General features: G+C 38.0%; 1 protein-coding gene across 1 annotated transcript; it reads right to left on the bottom strand.

The window, feature by feature from the left end:
- Positions 1 to 882: 882 nt before the first annotated feature.
- LOC139717601 (ATP synthase subunit gamma, mitochondrial-like) lies at positions 883 to 12427 on the bottom strand. The gene is made up of 8 exons (XM_071629110.1): positions 12366 to 12427; positions 9192 to 9223; positions 8247 to 8378; positions 7430 to 7631; positions 6091 to 6234; positions 5133 to 5197; positions 2834 to 2989; positions 883 to 1733 (listed from the first exon to the last, which is right to left on the bottom strand). The coding sequence occupies exons 2-8, from the start codon at positions 9208 to 9210 to the stop codon at positions 1630 to 1632; spliced, it is 822 nt and encodes a 273-aa protein (XP_071485211.1). The 5' UTR covers positions 9211 to 9223; positions 12366 to 12427; the 3' UTR covers positions 883 to 1629.
- Between the last annotated feature and the right edge of the window lie 5803 nt (positions 12428 to 18230).

Genomic DNA, 18230 nt, shown 5'->3' with positions numbered 1-18230 from the left:
TAATTTTAACACTTGAGATGATATTGCATCACCCTAAATAATTCAAATGCAAGTTGTATGTTATGATGCCTCGTTGTGCTGTAATATAATGTACATTATTATTGAATAATTTGTTTTCCATAGTACGTACTGTCACAGATGTGTACATAGCGATTTATTCTAGTCACGAATAAACTTATTTGTGTTTATCAAAATTAGATGTCCTGTTTATCACTGAACAATGTCACATATTTTATATAAGCCATTGATGTTGTATGTGTTAGTGTATATATATATATATATATATATATATATGTATATAATATACATTGTATATACATATATACACAAACATACATACATAAAGTCTTATATATTTGTATTTTGTGTACCGTCAACGTGGATACTTTTGCGCGAGTAATTTTTTGTGCTCAGCCAAGAAAAGTTTTGTGTGTTTTTAATTCTATGGAATCAAGACACAAAATACTGGAACATGGCAAGCCGTGTGCTTTTAATTTCGTTCTAGTTTCTGGTTGCGCGAAACGTGCAAAAATATCACCACCGCGAAAATTTCCACTTTAACAGTATTCATTCAGTTAATTTCCCTTTATAACGGGAGTGCACTGTATATTTAATTGGGGTATGGTGGGGTTTCTTTACAGTTGCTGTTTTATTTTTTGCCCTAGTGACTTTGTTTCTATTCTATCACTCCCTCAAGCTCATCTCCCTTCTTGCCCCCCCCCCCTCCCTTTTCCACACACCTCCCTCACATTACATGTCTTCTCATGCTCACATAGTCACAACTTCCTCATCTTCACCACCCTGAAGTTTAAGCACAGTACCTTTCATACAAACTCGACACCCAATGAAGAGACATGGCATGGATGAACTATAGTAGTTAGGTCCTCTGGTTTTAATAAAATTTCAATTTTTCAGTCTCTGCACGACAACAGGAATACAGTTCATCCTGAAACAAACACAGACTCTTTCCAAGATGATCAAATTCCATGGGGTTGGCAATCCAGTAATGTCATAAGGATCATTGGATAAATAAACAAAACCAGATATTAATACCACAGGTTGTATTGTAGTGAACAACTGAAAAGAAGTATCACGAACATCAAAAACATTGGTTCTGCGCTTCTGGAAATTTCGACAATATTTGAGGCATACGGCAGTCTCTGGAAGTAAACTGGACAAGAAAGAAACTTCTCTATGTAGTTATTGATCTTGTATTCTTGCTGCGACAAAAGCAGATCCCATTTTTGGCCATTTTGAGACTGTACAAAGGCCCTCTAAAGGGCAAAGCATTCTCTTCAATGACAGATGCCTTAATCCCCTTTTGAACACAACACTCATTCTTTGTTGCAATACCCTGCAAGGTACACATCAATTCCCTTTGGGACCAAATTAACCTATCATTTCTTTTCAATCCTAGTGGAACAACTTGTGGATGGACAAACCCATGTTTGTACAAATACTCCATCCATCCATCCACCCTGATATCAAGTCAGGCATCTCAGAACTATGGACATTTTATCTTTTTCTTTCAAATCAAACATAGATCTAGATATGAAGATGACACATCTATACAAATATTCTGTGACTAAGAAGTAGACTGGAGGGCAAAGATTACAGGGCGGGCGGTCATCATTCGATGGCGGCGGCTCCCGAGATAATCTCCACCAGTTCCCTGGTGATGACAGCTTGCCTGGTACGGTTGTACTTGAGGGTCAGCTTGTCAATCATTTCACCTGTATTCAATTCACAGACATGAAAAGGGGGAAAAAAATCAAATAAAATGTGACCATTCTGCAGAAATTTTCAGTCATCAATTTCACATTTTAATTTGAATTTCAACACAAACGATCAACAATCAACAATCTGACCTGCAAGTAAGAGCTAGCCCAAATAATACGCACATTATGCAATGTATGTACAATGTAGCTTCTTCTGTAGGTAATGAACAGCATGCAGTCTCAAGTCTTAAAAAGTCTTATGATGTCCTATCATTTCTGTTTCTTCACAGCAAATTTCCTTGAAGCACTGGTCTGTGTTACTCTTTCATGTTTTGCAAACCTTCCCCACGACACAAATAACACACACACACACAAATGCACGTAAATATGATTTACATAAGAGGGCTACTTTTGAACACTCAATAAGGAATACCATGAATTCTACACAGCATAGCCATGCAATAAGAAAATTAATTGCAGTGAAGAAATGCTCTTCTTTTGCAAAATGCCTTCCACTCTCAGGATAAATACGCTCAATGGACAAAAGAACAAACCTACCAAAGCCTGTGAGGTAGTTGACCACAATGATGTATTCATGGTCACACTTGATATACCCTATAAATATTACGCATTTATCTCCAGCAGAGGAAGCTGGAAGATGTTCAGGCATTCACACACTTCAAATAGTGCCCAGTCTTTGACTGCTGCTTTTACTTTACATGTCATCTCAGAAACGCACTGGATCAGGATGTTGTGATTCCTGCAGCTTTCCGTGGTGAGTGTTCAGTGGATCGAGTTTTAAGGTAACACTACAAGGTTACGTGCATTATACAGGTGACTCTTGTTAAATATCGAAGTCCTCGGGACCTGCAGTTTTGTTTCATTATATCAACATCTTATTACCAACAAAGAAACTTTGCAACATTGACTTTCAGACCTGAATTTTTACTTTGTTGTAACAAAATTTCGTTATAACCGAGTTCAATGTAACAGGAGCATAGAAGTGTCACAAATTGTGTCACAAAAAAAAAAATCCTCTGTCACTTTTATTGTTGGTTACTATGTCTATGCCTATCAATGCCACTATATTAAGGCTTATATCTGCCTGTACTGACCAGCGTTCTTGGTGGCATTGTCCATGGCAGTCATTCTGGAGCTCTGCTCGCTGCAGGCGCCCTCCATCATGCAGGTGTAGATGATGCTGGCCAGCTGGAACTCACTGTAGTTGCGCAGGATGTCCGCGTCGATGTCGTCGTACACACTCAGATTCTCTGTTGCGAATGGATGCATTACAGGAGAGGGTGTGCATTCATGATCAGATTTATGTTTTAATGGGAAATATGCATGGTGTATAATTGAGCCCAACATACTGTACACTTCGCGAGGTTTTCATTTTCACGAATTTTGCGAGTCAGGTGCTATTCGCGAAATTAAAGCCACACGAAAAATATTCACTCTGATCCCGATATGAATGTGACGTGCACGTATACATTTCTCCATTTAGTACAGGACTCCACGATCGCAAATTTAAATATTTGCGAAATTGTCAGGAATTCCTGATTCACGAAAATTTAGACTCGCTAAATATATGGCATATACAGTAGATTAGAGGTCGAGTAGCATGGGGATTCATGGGTGGTCCATTTCATTCCCTGCCCGACAGGTTATGAAGAAAATTTCGGAAAGCACCGGTCAGCACATACGCATCGAAGCGTACGCTCATTGGTAATGGCTGTCTCAAGTCGAGATTTGGCGGCTATGAGTGTAATTACTCAGGGATCAGTGATAAAGGTGTACACAATTCATTACAAGGATTCTCAAATATACCCAAACCATGCCAGCACTCCTACTCCAAGAATTTCCATGCTAAAGGGTCTTCTAAGATACATTCCTGCCCCACATAAATGTGAAGTGTATCATGGTGCATTACATTTGTGATGCCTTGGACTTCAAGTGAGAGTGGAAGACTTGCTCTCAGGCAAGATCTATTTTTGCTCAATGAAACGAGCAAAACATTACTCCCTGACATTAACTATCATGCTACCACACTCAACCTATACAAAATAACAATTATCACACAGTTATTTCCTCAAGATCACACAAAACACTGGTATTTTTTCCTTTATCAATGGAGGCAAGATGGAGAGTAATGACATCCTGAGTAGACAGTATGTGTCTTGGACATTGCTCTATGTTCAACTGATACTTTTTTTGTACAGGGGAAACTCGGTATAACGAACACTGCTATAACGAGATATCGGTTATAACGAGGAAATTCTCTCGGTCCCAAATTTCCTTCCACACAAGTCTATGTAAAATGCTACTCTTATAGCGAGATCGGCTATAACGAAATAACTGCTATAACGAGATAATTTTTGTGACTTCCAAACAAAGAAAAACATAGTAAATCAAACCTGCTATAGCGAGGTAAAGCAAAATGCCTTCGGTAAAGCTTTACTTCGCCTGTGCTATCATCTTCCGAGATTGTAAAGCTTGATGCGCCAAAAACTGTCTTGTACACACATAATCATTTTCTTCAGTGCACTCCAGCTAGCACTGCATGTTGTGCTTGTGAAGTGTGTGTGTGCACGCACACTGATACATGCAGAAAATGTGGTGGGACGGCCACATGTATACATGACATCATCATGACGTTTAGCAGGTGTGAGGCAATCTGATGCTGTGATTGGCCTTCTACTTAGGGAATTCCCCGTCTTCACACACACACACGCAGTCATAATGTACATACAGAATGTGTCACATACACACACAGCATTGTGCAGACCGTATTCAAGCTTTCCACACAACACACACCCATGCGATAACCACATACCAATCCACAGACGATCTTGATACAATCGCAAGCTATATAAATTTACAAATTCAAACATCTACAATTAATAAGAAACACATTCTTGATATTGGATTTCCTTGGCGAAAAACATCTTCTTACCCATAAAGGTGAGTAATTCCCTCACACACAATATCAAGTTATCAGTATATATTGATTGAAATATGATGGGTAGTCCCACATGTGCAAATTAATGTCTTTATTTTATGCCTTCTTTTATGCCTACTGATATAACGAGATATCGGCTATAACGAGGAAAATGACTCGGTCCCGACCATCTCGTTATATCGAGTTTCCACTGTACAGTGTTTAGGGATCGTAAATTGTAAATTCCCTTAGCCTTTTCCATTTGAGCAATTGACTGCATGTTCATGTCTGAAGGGGGAAGAAAAAAAAAATAAAAAAAATAATTATCCATGTCAATGCACCCACTTTTGATATTACTTGATGAATTAAATATTAATGCAGTGGGTGGCATTTTATATTTAAAGTTAGACTGAACCCATTTCTCTTCAAGAGTCACCAGTGTAGCCTCCAATGATGATCAATGTCCAAGAACTCACCTGACGCATTCAACGTCTCAAAGGGAATCACTGGCTGCAATGTGGTCCTGTACGATACTACCGTCCTGTACATACAAGAACACCACATGACAGAAACTTCCCAACTTTATAACAAAGCTTTGACACTTACAGAGAACAAATCAATATTTCTGTGACTGTCAAACATGACATAATAATGCGTCCTCTCATTCCAATCAATCAGCCCTCAACCACTGAGATTTCTACACACCTAGCCCCTCGTACTAGTCAGAACACCACTCACATGAACACATGAGCTACAGAATTGTTTATCTTGAGATTGATGTGTCTTGACATCGAGAAATTCAATGTACATAGTTGAGGTTACCTCCACAGATTGGACAGGTTTCATAATCCACTACCAACGAATGTATCCACTATGCCATTACCTAATACAATGCTTTACATACAATAAAATATTATGTTTCTCTTTCAGCAACTGCTCTTAAAAAAAAAAGAATGATTATGCAATATAAACTTTTGAGATGGGAAAGACACTTACAAGAGAAAAATGTGAAATATTCAGGACGTATACTACAATTGAAATCTCTTGACCAGAAAACTAACTATACACATGGTCAACATTCTGGATCTTTCTCACTTTCTTCTTTGCTTCCATTGCCTTAATAACTCCAGACATATACTCAATTTTGTTTCTCAAATTTAAAATGATTTCTTCATGGTTGTTGCCATTTGGAGGGAGGGGTTGCAAAGGGTATGCCTCAGTTTGTTTATTTGTTAGGGGGGTTGTGTGTGTGGTTTTTTTGTTTTGTTTTGTTTGTTGTTGTTGTTGTTGTTGTTGTCGTCGTCGTCGTCGTCGTCGTTGTGCTTCTTCTTTTTCTTTTTTTTTTTGGGGGGGTGGTGTGTTTCTGTTTTGTTTTTGGCTTGGCACGTAGTTGGACTGTTTAGCATTGAGGCACTTATGAGGGAGACCACAGACCTGAAGGTGTTGAAGACAATCTCTGCAGTGTCAAAGTCATAGCCAAGATCTAGGATGCTGCTGGCAATATTCGATGCTTCTGTGAATGTGGGCGGTTTCCTTCCGTACTCGTTCACTGCCAACACTATGTTGTCTGCGTGAGTCCTGAAAGAAACAATGAGCAAAATATTTCTCGTTGGCATTCGAATACTGGTTTCGTCAAAGGTGGCAGCCATCATTTGAACAAGACCATAATTAGTTTTGGAAAAGAAAACAAGAGACCCAGGGGTCTTGCGCTCACCTGAGTATCTCAAGTTCACCTTTCACATAGTCACTAATCTAAATTATTCACAGCTCTATCAAAATTTGACCGGGCATTCTAAAGGAGAAGATGAAAATGTACAATATGGGCCCAAATCTTTTAAGATTCCTTAATTTTGGGGATGGGGGTCCCCTGGGTGGGGCAAGGTGCCCATTTTCATAAATAGAGATCCTCACTCCATAGGGAAGGTACCTGCCAAGTGAAAATTCATCATGAGGTTTTCAAGCAGAAGATGAAAATGTACAATTTAGGCCCCCATTTGGACCTCCCCACCCCTCCCACCTGCCCCCAAGAGGGGCACCCCTGGATCTGCTATGAACAAACTTGCAACTACAGTCATTGATGTACTAACTCATAGTATTATCTTAGCTCTATCACTTCTGAGTCTAGAGAAGATTTTTAAAGATTCTTTAATTTTGGCAGGTTTGGGCCCCTTGGTGCCCTCCAGGTGGGACACGGTGCCCATTTGAACAAATTGAGATCCTATCGCCCAAAAAGTTGTCTACCACATTAGCTGTTACGGCATAATCACTAGATGAGATTTCATCTAGTGATTATGCCGTGACATCTAATGTGGTAGACAACTTTTTTGTGATTTGTCTTAACTGTCCTGATTATTTGGAGGTCACAAAGAATATAACGGTTACGGTACATACTTCATGACTTCAAAGAAGTATTTCATTCTGTTTTATATGCAAAATGTCTCTTATCTTTCACCAAATCGAGAAAAAAAAGGAATAAACATTAACATTTTCATAAATATATAACGTGTCAGTAACAAGAATGATGGACCTATGTGCAATCCCCAAAACAAGTTAACATGACTGTTACTTTCACAAAACTGCCTTCGAGATATTCCTGTAAATCTATGTGCACACAAACACACACACACACACAAATAGAAATCACTCTTGATGTTCCCATTCCACAGTGATCATTATTCTTTCATACTATCCCTCATCACAAGTACATCTTTCTCAGTGTCACTTTATAGGGCATGTGATTGTCTTTCTCCCTTCACGTGAAAACAAAACATACCTCTGTAACTGCATTCGAACTTTGTCCCCTACTGTCGCGACCTTGACATTGACATTGTCACCCTTCTCTGCGATGTAGGCTTTGACCGCTTTCGTGACGTTAGAGTGGATACCTCCGCAGAGGCCCCTGTCACTTGAGAGAGCGAGCAGCAGGTGGTTCTCCTTTTCGACCTCCGGCTCAATCTCTGCCTTCTCATAGAGAGCTGTGGACACCAGAAGGGTAGAAAATTTCAGTATCCAACTTTCCAGTCCTCATTTTGTAACTTTATGGGGATGCTCTGTACATGTATGAACTGCACTTTGCTCCAAACAAACACACACACACACACACACACACACACACACACACACACACACAAACGCACACCAAAGTCAGGCTTGTGGATAGAATATTGCCGGTTTATGTACCTGGTTACCAGATAGGTGCTGAAAGCTACAGATTACTTTGAATTTAGGTTGAAATGGGTACATGTCTGTAGGTTTACAGGTACGGCCATGGTTCAAAAGCACAAATTATGGTGAAGGTGCTGAGGTCTAGCGTCTATTGGAACATTTTTGCTATTAAAATGTGGTGTACAAGATTATATACACCAGTCATTTTAAAATCATTCCAATAGTTTTTTCATCAAGCAAATGGACAGGACTTTCCCCCTGCATTGGAAGCCTCATTCCAACATATATATATACCTTGTAGATTTCACTCAACTAACGTTGAGGTCTTTTCAGTGTCCCATAAAGACAGGATTCTTGGGATATTAAACTTTATCGACCAGAGATTTTGTGCTGAAGTGCTATCAGGATTGGAGTTACAAACTTACCGGTTGCTCCCATTCCATACGCCCTTGCAGGTTTCAGCTCTCTCTCTGCTTTGGTGTACCTAGCTGCTGCAATCATTTTCATGGATTGTGTGATCTTCTGGATATTTTTGACCGACTTTAGTCGGTTTGCCACTGTGGAGTTAAAATGTTGACAAGTTACGATTAAGTCACATGGCTTCATGGTGAAAAAAGTTTTCTATTCCAGCAAATTAACCCATTGAGGACGAGTCCCGAGTATACTCGCGCAGGGTCTATGGAAAATGCGTGTTGTAGCAAAATCAGTCCATCCTCAATGGGTTAATAAACCCTTCACTTTTAGACACAACAAACAAAAGTGAGTCTACACTTCCATCCTACATACACGTTAAATACAATGTGTTCCTAACCTTTTTTCCTCATTTAATGAAATCAAACCCCAGGAACAGAAATTGTGCCACATCAGTGATGTCACTGAATGCAATATATAGTGATAAAGTGAAAGTACCTGAATTGAGAGAACATGAAGAGACAATATGTAAGCCATACCATCCAGCATGTGTCTCAAAGTTATCAAATACACTAGACACACAGCTAAATTAAAATTTTGTTTCACATGACTGGCGAGGATATAGCTGACAAATGACTACTTCAATCCCATTCTGATGTACAGCTGTACTTTAGTCACTGGATGCAAGTTATCATCAGATATGAATATCATGTCACAATAATGCAATTTGTAAAAACAATTAAAACAATTACACCTGTACCTCTCATGACGGCTTGCATACATAATCTTGTACAGCACTATAAAATGGGTACAAATGTGCTCATGTACTTCAGTATATTAGAATTAATGCTACAGAAAACAGTTCAGCTACCATGTTAGTCTCCAAAGAAATAGATCATGGAAATCTAGTAACCATCACTCAAAAGGCAACAAGAGGCTCTTCATGAAGCTTTACTTACAAAGTTTGAGGGTTGCCATGGTTGATTGCTTTCTGTGAGGGGAAGAAATAAGGAAAATGTTACATTTTTGGTATCAAAAAGGGTTCATGTCCTACAAGTGTCAATTCTTTTTTAACTCTTCTTTTTTTCATTGTGTGAATATGTAATTTACCAAAAGCATTAAAGTGTAGACTTGACTGACTTACTAAAACATGGATTTTTAATAGGGGGCTACGGCAGTACGCACAGGTATGATCTTGAAATACAACTACTTAAGGGTTATGCAAAGTGACATTTCAGGCCATAGAATATCATAATCATATTTTAGCTTTTTAACAATGCACTTTTCCCGCGCATTCAATGTCAATGCATGTACAAGGCCGCTGAAAAGTGCGCCGCACCTTACCTTGTTGGCGCATGGTTGCATTGGGGACGTTGCGGCGCCCGTTCATGTCCAAATTCTGGTGACTTGGCAATTGCATTCAGCCCCTGTCTGTAGGACATTTATTCACGGCATCGCTCGGCAAGTACGGAGATTTTGGTTCTTTTTTCTTTTGTGTTTTTGAGGATACCATCACACTCTGAGCTTGCGATAAGCGAAAAATCTCGCAACAGAATGGCGTCATTTTTCAATTTTAAGCGCTTTTTCGGCGACCCCGATTCTTAACAAGCGACCTAATTTGCACGTGCTCTGGAAAATTTGCACTGATTCTGCATTTTTGACGGCAAAATTCAGGATTTTAACATCAATTACCATTAAGTCGCCACTACTTAAAGTCGCCAGACATTCACATCGCATGTAACGCGTGCCACCATTAGAGATCAGCTGGCTAACTGGGGCGACAGATTTTCATCGCTCTCAAGAGACATTCCTAATTCACCTTTTTCCTCCATAAAAACACAAATAGGCCTAGAACTAGACCTAATTGTAATCCAAATGTATTTTACCATGTAACAGGTGACAAAACAATTTTTAATGCGAGAATTTTTTTTACTTCGAATGGATTTCACGTGGCAGATTAACAAAGTTTTTCAAACGCAATGATGCACAAATGCATCCTACATTGAAGTGTGTGTAAACGTTATGCTAAATAGGAAATAGAGTTCTAACATTACACACAAGTAGCGATTAGTCTAGAGTAAAATATCCCGTTTACGGCAGTTTAAGCATTGTTAAGGGTTTTTCCAACTTGTAAACAAATCAGGCAAATTATTTTCAACCATTTTATATATCATAGACAAGATTATTCATTAACGCAATTGTTTTCATAAAAGAAATTTACCATTGACGAACGCAGTTTTCATGATTTACCAGGGCAAAACCCGGCACAATTTTCGCCGATAAGGGCGATATGCGATGTAGTATTTCTGCTTGCAGCACGATGTACAATCCCTATGCAATACGCGTGTGCTCCGCGATCTTTAGCTGAACGCCTTCACATGTCTCGCGAACATTGCGTAAGCGCCGATTCCCATTGCGAAAGCACGTGAAAATAGCGGGCGCACATGCATTGGCCGCAAACAAGATCGCAATTCTGGCGGTGTTGTTGATGTCTTTCTCGTGTTTTTCTCATTTTTTTTCGATGGTAACATCCACTTTCCGAAAAAAATGGCGGCCCACATCGGCTCGCGAAAGTTCTATTTTACGTGAGGATATATTTCAAAATCCATGAACATCGAGAAAACGACAAAAAACCCAATTTCTTGGACCATTGTTTTCTTAACTGTTATGTTAAGAAGTACCGAAAATTTCATTTTGGATGCGACATGTTGTCATTTAGGTGAGAAAATTTCACTTTCGTCAGAGATCGTGCCCATTTTATCGGTTGGTTTTTGTTGATTGCTAGTGTGTTAGTATATGTGTAGTGTGCATGTAACAGTGCAGTGCTGTGTTTAGCAGTATATTACCGTGTATGTTGTACCTGCCGCGAACGGCTGCACGGCCGCATACTGCCGCAGTTACTCTATACGGAGATTTTTGGAGGGGACTCTGGCACTTTCCTGTTTAGACAGAAAGATCCGTCTGTCCGGAGGACTCTTTTATATTTTGCCATTAACGCTGTCCTCCGTAGACAGACGGAAGGTATCAGTACCCATTGCTGTGTGGATGTTCTTAACCACTGTCTCTATGGAAAATTGGGTGAGGTACCTCACCCTTCTCGATTGCGTCTAATTCACGGCCCTAGGTCGGCAAATTTAAGCTTGTATAATGAAATTAGCTTTTTAAGAATACATAACACTCACCAGATTAATGAATAATCCAACATTTTAGTAGAATTTTCAACGTAAAACACAGCCTGTCGCGTCGTGACGTTCAAACTGCAGAAACATACACTATGAATATATTAGCCAATCACATGCGAGGTAGTTTCTACGTGTTTGTTTTACTAAAACACGTACCTCGCATGTGATTGGCTTACAGATTCAAAATGGCGACTTACTGCTTGCGAACGGCGATGTTGCGATATCGATTTTCTGCGTTATAACCCAGTTTATGTGAGTATTTCGATTGCACAATGTGAGAAATTTATCCCAAATATTGCTGCATAATGTGTCATGTCATGTCAAACTTGTTTGAATGTAAAAAAGCTGTCTGAAATTTGGTTTATCGTAACGTTTGATCTGTGCGCGACTGCTCCACACAGGAGCCGCAATCATTGACTTCGGTCTGTATACGAAGGGGATCCGTGAAGCCAGACGTAGTCTCCGCGGAACATTCCCCGACGGACAGATACAGTCACAGACCAATCTTTCGGTCAATTTCCTGTTGTGAATGAGAGTGCCAGTAAATTATGTGAAATGATGCGATATGCATGTGTTGTGACAGTAGAATTTGCTGGCTTGCGATAGACCATCCATATGATCAAGTGATAAGTGTCCGGATTCTGGAGGTTGGGGGTCTGGGGGTTTTACTCTAACGTAACATTGACATGGCCTGGTCACTTCAAAAGTTCAATAAGCAAGTGATTGGCATTGGGCATGCATAGCCTGCACACACACTGCACTGCACTGTAGTCGACAGTCCGCAGGGGCCGGGGGACTACCTACCTTTTACCACTACCTTTTACCATACTTCTAAGCTTCCTATGCAATCAAAATTAGGATTTGCACCTTCTTGAGAATCTGAAAACTCATTCAATGTTTGTTACACACACTTACATTACACATCAAATAAGAAACAAGCTCTTTTCTTACCCCTCTCACCGGCACTTCGATATCTTGCCGGTTTCACGCCGAATACCATACGAGAGCATTCGCTAACCACATACTAATGCAAATCTTATATTGTGGGGAACATGCAAAACCAGCCGGAGGTAAAAGAGCAGCGAAAAGCGCATGAACCTTAGGTCACAGTCAAACTATAGAGGGCGCTCACATTTTCTGCTTCGTAGCAGAGCCTTGTAATCAAACTTACTTGTAATAGAAGAAGGCTCTGCTTCTTAGCATTCCAGACCTGACAGTGTCCCTGCAGGGACGCTCCTTGGCATTATGAAAAAATCCACTCCAAAATTTTGTCAAATTCATAAGAAAGATTTTAATCCCTGCAGAAAATGTTGGATGGAAGAGGGCTTAACAGTACACCACGTATTCTTTCTTGGGTATGTATCTCAGTATGTGGCCCTGAAAAGGACCTACTCACTACCAAAGTATCGGCAAGCATGTTCTTGCCGTTTTCAAGTCGAGAGATATACCACTACAATTGAAGAGTTTGTTAGCAAAAACCGATAAGTCCAATTTTTGAAGATTTTGAAGTACGGTCTCTGTCATAAAGTACAAAATAATACCTTTTAAATGATATATTGGTCACTACATATAAAGGTACATTTTTGAAATTATGGTCAAAAGAAGCAAAAATTTTCTTATTATTCTCTTTATTTTTCTTGACCTTCAATCGCAAATATCTCCATTTGGAAAATATGGACTTATCGGTTTTTGGGAAAGAAACTCTTCAATTATACGATTACATGTATTCCCATCGCCACGGAAGCCCTCAACGATTTCATCATAGTGCAAAAATGATCAAAATCGGATAAATAATAAAGAAGTTATGACATTCTGAAATTTCAACATTTTCGGAAGACACTTCTTGACCAGTCGTGATGTATATTCAAATTAGCAAGTTGATGACGTTATGCTCTCACAGTATTTCTTATTCATTTTCATTTACAGAAATTACAAAAATCTCATAGGACCCTATATTATTTCAGCTGCATGAATAGAAAACCTTGCCTTAAAACCACCAAAAATAACAAAGAACACACCTCTGACTCTGATATAATATGTTGGTATGGGAATATATTTTTACCTGTATTAGCTAAAAACAACAATTTTTTCCCGAATTCCATACATAACATACCTGACAAATTGCGAGGACATGAATCAACTCGCTCATTTGAATGTTCATAAGGACTGGTCAAGTTAATGCAGATTTTGTCAATATATATATATATATATATATATATATACATATGATATTATAGTATATATATATATATATATATATATATATATATATATATATATACATATGATATTATAGTATATGTATATATATATATATATATATATATATATATATATATATATATATGTATATGAAGAGTTTGTTCGCAAAAACCGATAAGTCCATTTTTGGAGATTTTGAAGTATTCTCTCTAATTACAAAATAATACCTTTTAAATGATATTTTGGTCACTACATAATATAAAGGCACATTTTTGAAGTTATGGTCAAAAGAAGCAAAAATGTTCTTATTATTCTCTTTATTTTTCTTGACCTTTAATTGCAAATATCTCCATTTGGCAAAATGGACTTATCGGTTTTTACAAACAAACTCTTATAGTAATACATTTTATGCAATTTTAAAATGCTATACTTCTTTATCAATCCATCCGATTTTGTCATTTTGGAAGGTTCTATAGGGATTTTGTTTCTCTCTTTCTTTTGAGGTTTATTTATTGTTTGGATGGATTCCTCTTTAGGGGACTCTAAGCAACGCTAGAAATGCAATCCTTTCGCCGTGCATGAAGCCAAAGACTACAGTCTTTGATGAAGCCAGCCTAATAGTCAGCCAACACAAGGCAGAATGGACTACTGTATCTACTTCTTGACATTTCATCGATGATAAGTCCCTTCAGAAATTCGAAACGAATAAACAGCTAAATAATATAATGAACGATTCTGATGAAAACGTGAATAATTGAATACATTAGAAAAGATAAAATAAATGGGAAAAGAAAGGAAGGAGGTGGAAAATCTGAGATACTGTAATTATAAAAGAGGACCATCACAGTCAAGGCTTAGGTCAATGTTTATTCATTTTTTTATTTTTTTATTATTATTTTTTTTTTTTGCAGTCTGCTCTCAGCACAGATCTAGGATAAAAGCTGATTTATGCTTCCTACGAAATTTTGAACAAAATTTCTGGCTGTAGATGCACGTCACGAGACCGACACCCACGAGTCATACAGCCCAAAAGTCCTTACGGCCCACGAGCCAGACAGCAACTCACTAGTCATGCAGCCCACGAGTTCGACATCAAGTAAAATAGGCCCACGAGTTGTATATATACAGCCCATGAGTACGACACTACAATCGAAAAAAAAAAAAATCACGAGCCCGACATGAGGCAAAGAAGGTCCACGAGACCGACAGGATGAACAGCGCCATCTATAAACTATTTCATAATGATGAAGAGTAGCTCGTGCCTACATGTTCTGCCTCTTCAGAAAGGGGGAGGGGAGATATTTGGCTTACCTCTAACGTGTACGGATTACGGAACGTGTCCTTTTCATTTAAAAACAAAATGAATTTTAATATATACTTTTTTCCCGATTTTTCTCAAGCTTCCCAGATGTTTTTGTTTTTAATTAATATTGCTGAGTCAATCCACATTCTTTTTCTATTGAATTCCCTTGCATGCACGTATAATGGTGCCATCACGACTTCATATTTTTCTGTTGGCGTCTTCTCTTCTCCTTCTTTCCTTTTGACCCCACACGCCACACCTCTCAATTTCCTTATAATGTATACAGTGTCATAATGACGTATAGCTCTTACAGTAACGACAGATACATGTATCCACATGATACGACGTCATGTTGATTTTGTTCTGTTCTGTGTTTGTTGTTGTTGTTGTTATTGGTTTTGTTTGTTTGTTGTTGTTGTTTTGTTTTTTTTTGGGGGGGGAGGGGTTCCGTCACATAGGCCCCACGTGTTTATACCCTTATTTTGGTCTTATGCCGATTACTGTCAATAATAATGATTGTGTAAATGTTAGGCCTACAATAGTTTTCGTAGAGATGAAGATTATTTAACATTAGATTTGTAGAGCCTACTTTCTTCTCCTTTTCATGTGCCATTACTTAGTTTTTTCTACCTTTTGATTTCTGTTCACTTTGATGAAAATAATTTTAATCATTATTTAGATAAAAATCTTTATAATGACATAATTGATAATAATTATGACTATTTATTTATCATCGTCGTCATTGTCTTCATTTTATTACCAGTCCGTCTGGCACTGTTCTCTCAGAGAGCCCTGTTTAATAGGCCAACTATTTTCAGATTTTGAGCTAGCATAGCCGAGTAAGTTTTTCAGACTTTGGGTATGAGGAACAAGACATTGCAGGTAAAGACATTATTATTTTATGCTTACTGCAACGCAAGCAGGGAGCAGAATTCGAATAGGGACGGCAAGTTAAAAGCCTCAATAGAGTCTTATCCTATATAGGCAATGTTTATATTTCAGTTGTTTAAAATGAATGATAATCACGACATTTTTTTTTTTCATTCACTCACTTGTTTCACCGGCGATCTGGAGAATTGGATATAATTTATGTGCTATAGAACTTCTCCGGAGCCGGTTATACAGCTCTGGTTGGCAACAGTGCCCATTCTTCATAGCGCCCTCTTACGCTAAATGACTTGACGTCTGACGACCAGCTGTCCATTATAGACCTGTCAATAATAATTATTCCACACCTGATTCAAGTCATGGAATCATTCTAAAGTTCTACTTATTATTATCATAATTTTAAATGACATATTGCAAGCAAATTGAATAAAGTAATGATATCACGAGCTCATACAAATCTTTAAGATTGTCATCAGTTTCCCCTCTTTTTTAAATGAGATCGACACGGAAAAAATGCATCCTTCCACATTCTTTTTTTTTTAAATGTGAAAATAAGCAAATCAATAGGTAACAGTCAGAATAGGTAGGATTAATCGCTAACAACCAATTACACACACACACACACACACACACACACACACACACACACACATATATATATATATATATATATATATATGACTATTCTGTTCATGCAAAATCTAATGGGAGATTTTCATGAACTAATGACAGTATAATCACCTCAGCCCATTTATAGTGCAATCAGTAGTAGGAACTTATTAAATCGGTGAAAAAGAGATCGTTTTCATATTTTTCACCGCAACTTCTTTCTTTCATCTCCGATTTTGATTGAAAAAATAAAAGAATCTACCACTCTGCTCATCGGATTCAATTCTAATGATTTCAATAAAATGTGAACATAGAGTACTAGAAAATAATACACTGATTTTCACTTGCATCATTCTGTCACATCTGCCATGTTCAGTGGCTATCTGATGTCGATAAGCTTTGAAAGAAACCAGCCATATTTACAGCCAAGCATGATATTCAAGTTTATTCAACCCTACATACTCTTCAGTGAAAACAATCATGGAAATACTCACAGAACATATTCACAAACAGACATGTAAATGTGCTAGAAGTTTAAAGGGTCCTATTTTATACCGTAGAAATATGCTTAGCAGAAAAGGAAATAATGGTTTTGAAGTCCTAAGCAAGTTGTAAATTAATAAAGTGCATCCATGACTCATGAATTAATCATTATGAGGAAAGAAAGGATTTTCCACTTGAAGATCGGAAAAAATGTTGCCTTGAAAAAAAAAATCATTCAATAATCTTATCATCGCTTCCGCGACATTTATACACTTAATTCTTCACACATACAGACTCACAAGATTTCACGCAGCTTAGAATTTGGGCGTGTAACTGTGAAAAAAAAAACCGCAACAGCAACAACTTTCGAAACTAATAGCTGAGACAAGAAAAAAAAAAAGCATCATAATCTGCACGTCGATTTGTGACGTAAAGGAACGTAATTGTGTCCGACTTTTAATGTCAACGCCATGTTGAATGTTGTTCGGGGTTTTCCCCAGACAACTTTATGTCCGTGCAGTCTGCCATTATAATTTTAGCTCATAATTAATATAGATAATATTAAATACGCGTCATGGTGTATGGAAAAGTACAATCATTTCAAATTTCCACGACAATAACTTCCAGCAAATGAAGTCAAATCCTGGCGGACAAAGCTGTGGAAGTTTCATCATCATTTGATGTTGAATGAGAGCGTTGTAGGATTTTAGGTGCGCATGTTTTCACAACATCATTATAAACTTAAAGAATAGTGATATTGACAGAGGTGATTATTATCAATTCTCACAGCTTTTTAGATCCTATCATCCTACTTTTTGCGATTAAAAAATATGAAAAAAACCTAATTTTAGCCGACATAGCAAGTAATTTCTCTAACAGAAGTCATCAGTGCTATAACACACACACACACACATGCACACACACATACACATACATAAACGTACACACAGACAAATCATGGGAAGGACAATGATGAGAGGACACGAGGGTGTTTGTTTGTTTCTGTTTTTTTTTTAAAGATTTCGTGTCAAAACAGATATCATCTGAAACATGTGAGTACATAGATAAATGGGAGACCTATGAGGTATATCATTATGACATCATCATCTCGTTTATCTCATTTGCATTCACGTGCGATGGGCGTTCCTGAAAACTGTATAATAGGCCCCCTATTGTAAAATTCCAAAATTATTTGTCAGTTTTGATTTTGATGAAATCTTCACATAATTCTGCAAGTAAATTTGATTTTACTCTGTTAAATCCAACTAGAACACGATGGGGACTTTAAACCTGTAAGGGATTAACCTCTTCCGCATTCAATTTGACTTTTA

The sequence above is a fragment of the Diadema antillarum genome, unplaced genomic scaffold, assembly GCF_040938485.1.
Source record: "Diadema antillarum isolate AM-2024a unplaced genomic scaffold, OU_Dant_1.0 scf00000078, whole genome shotgun sequence".
Taxonomy (NCBI): domain Eukaryota; kingdom Metazoa; phylum Echinodermata; class Echinoidea; order Diadematoida; family Diadematidae; genus Diadema; species Diadema antillarum.
Note: the sequence above shows the minus strand (reverse complement) of the source record. Positions and strands in the feature narration are given on the sequence as shown.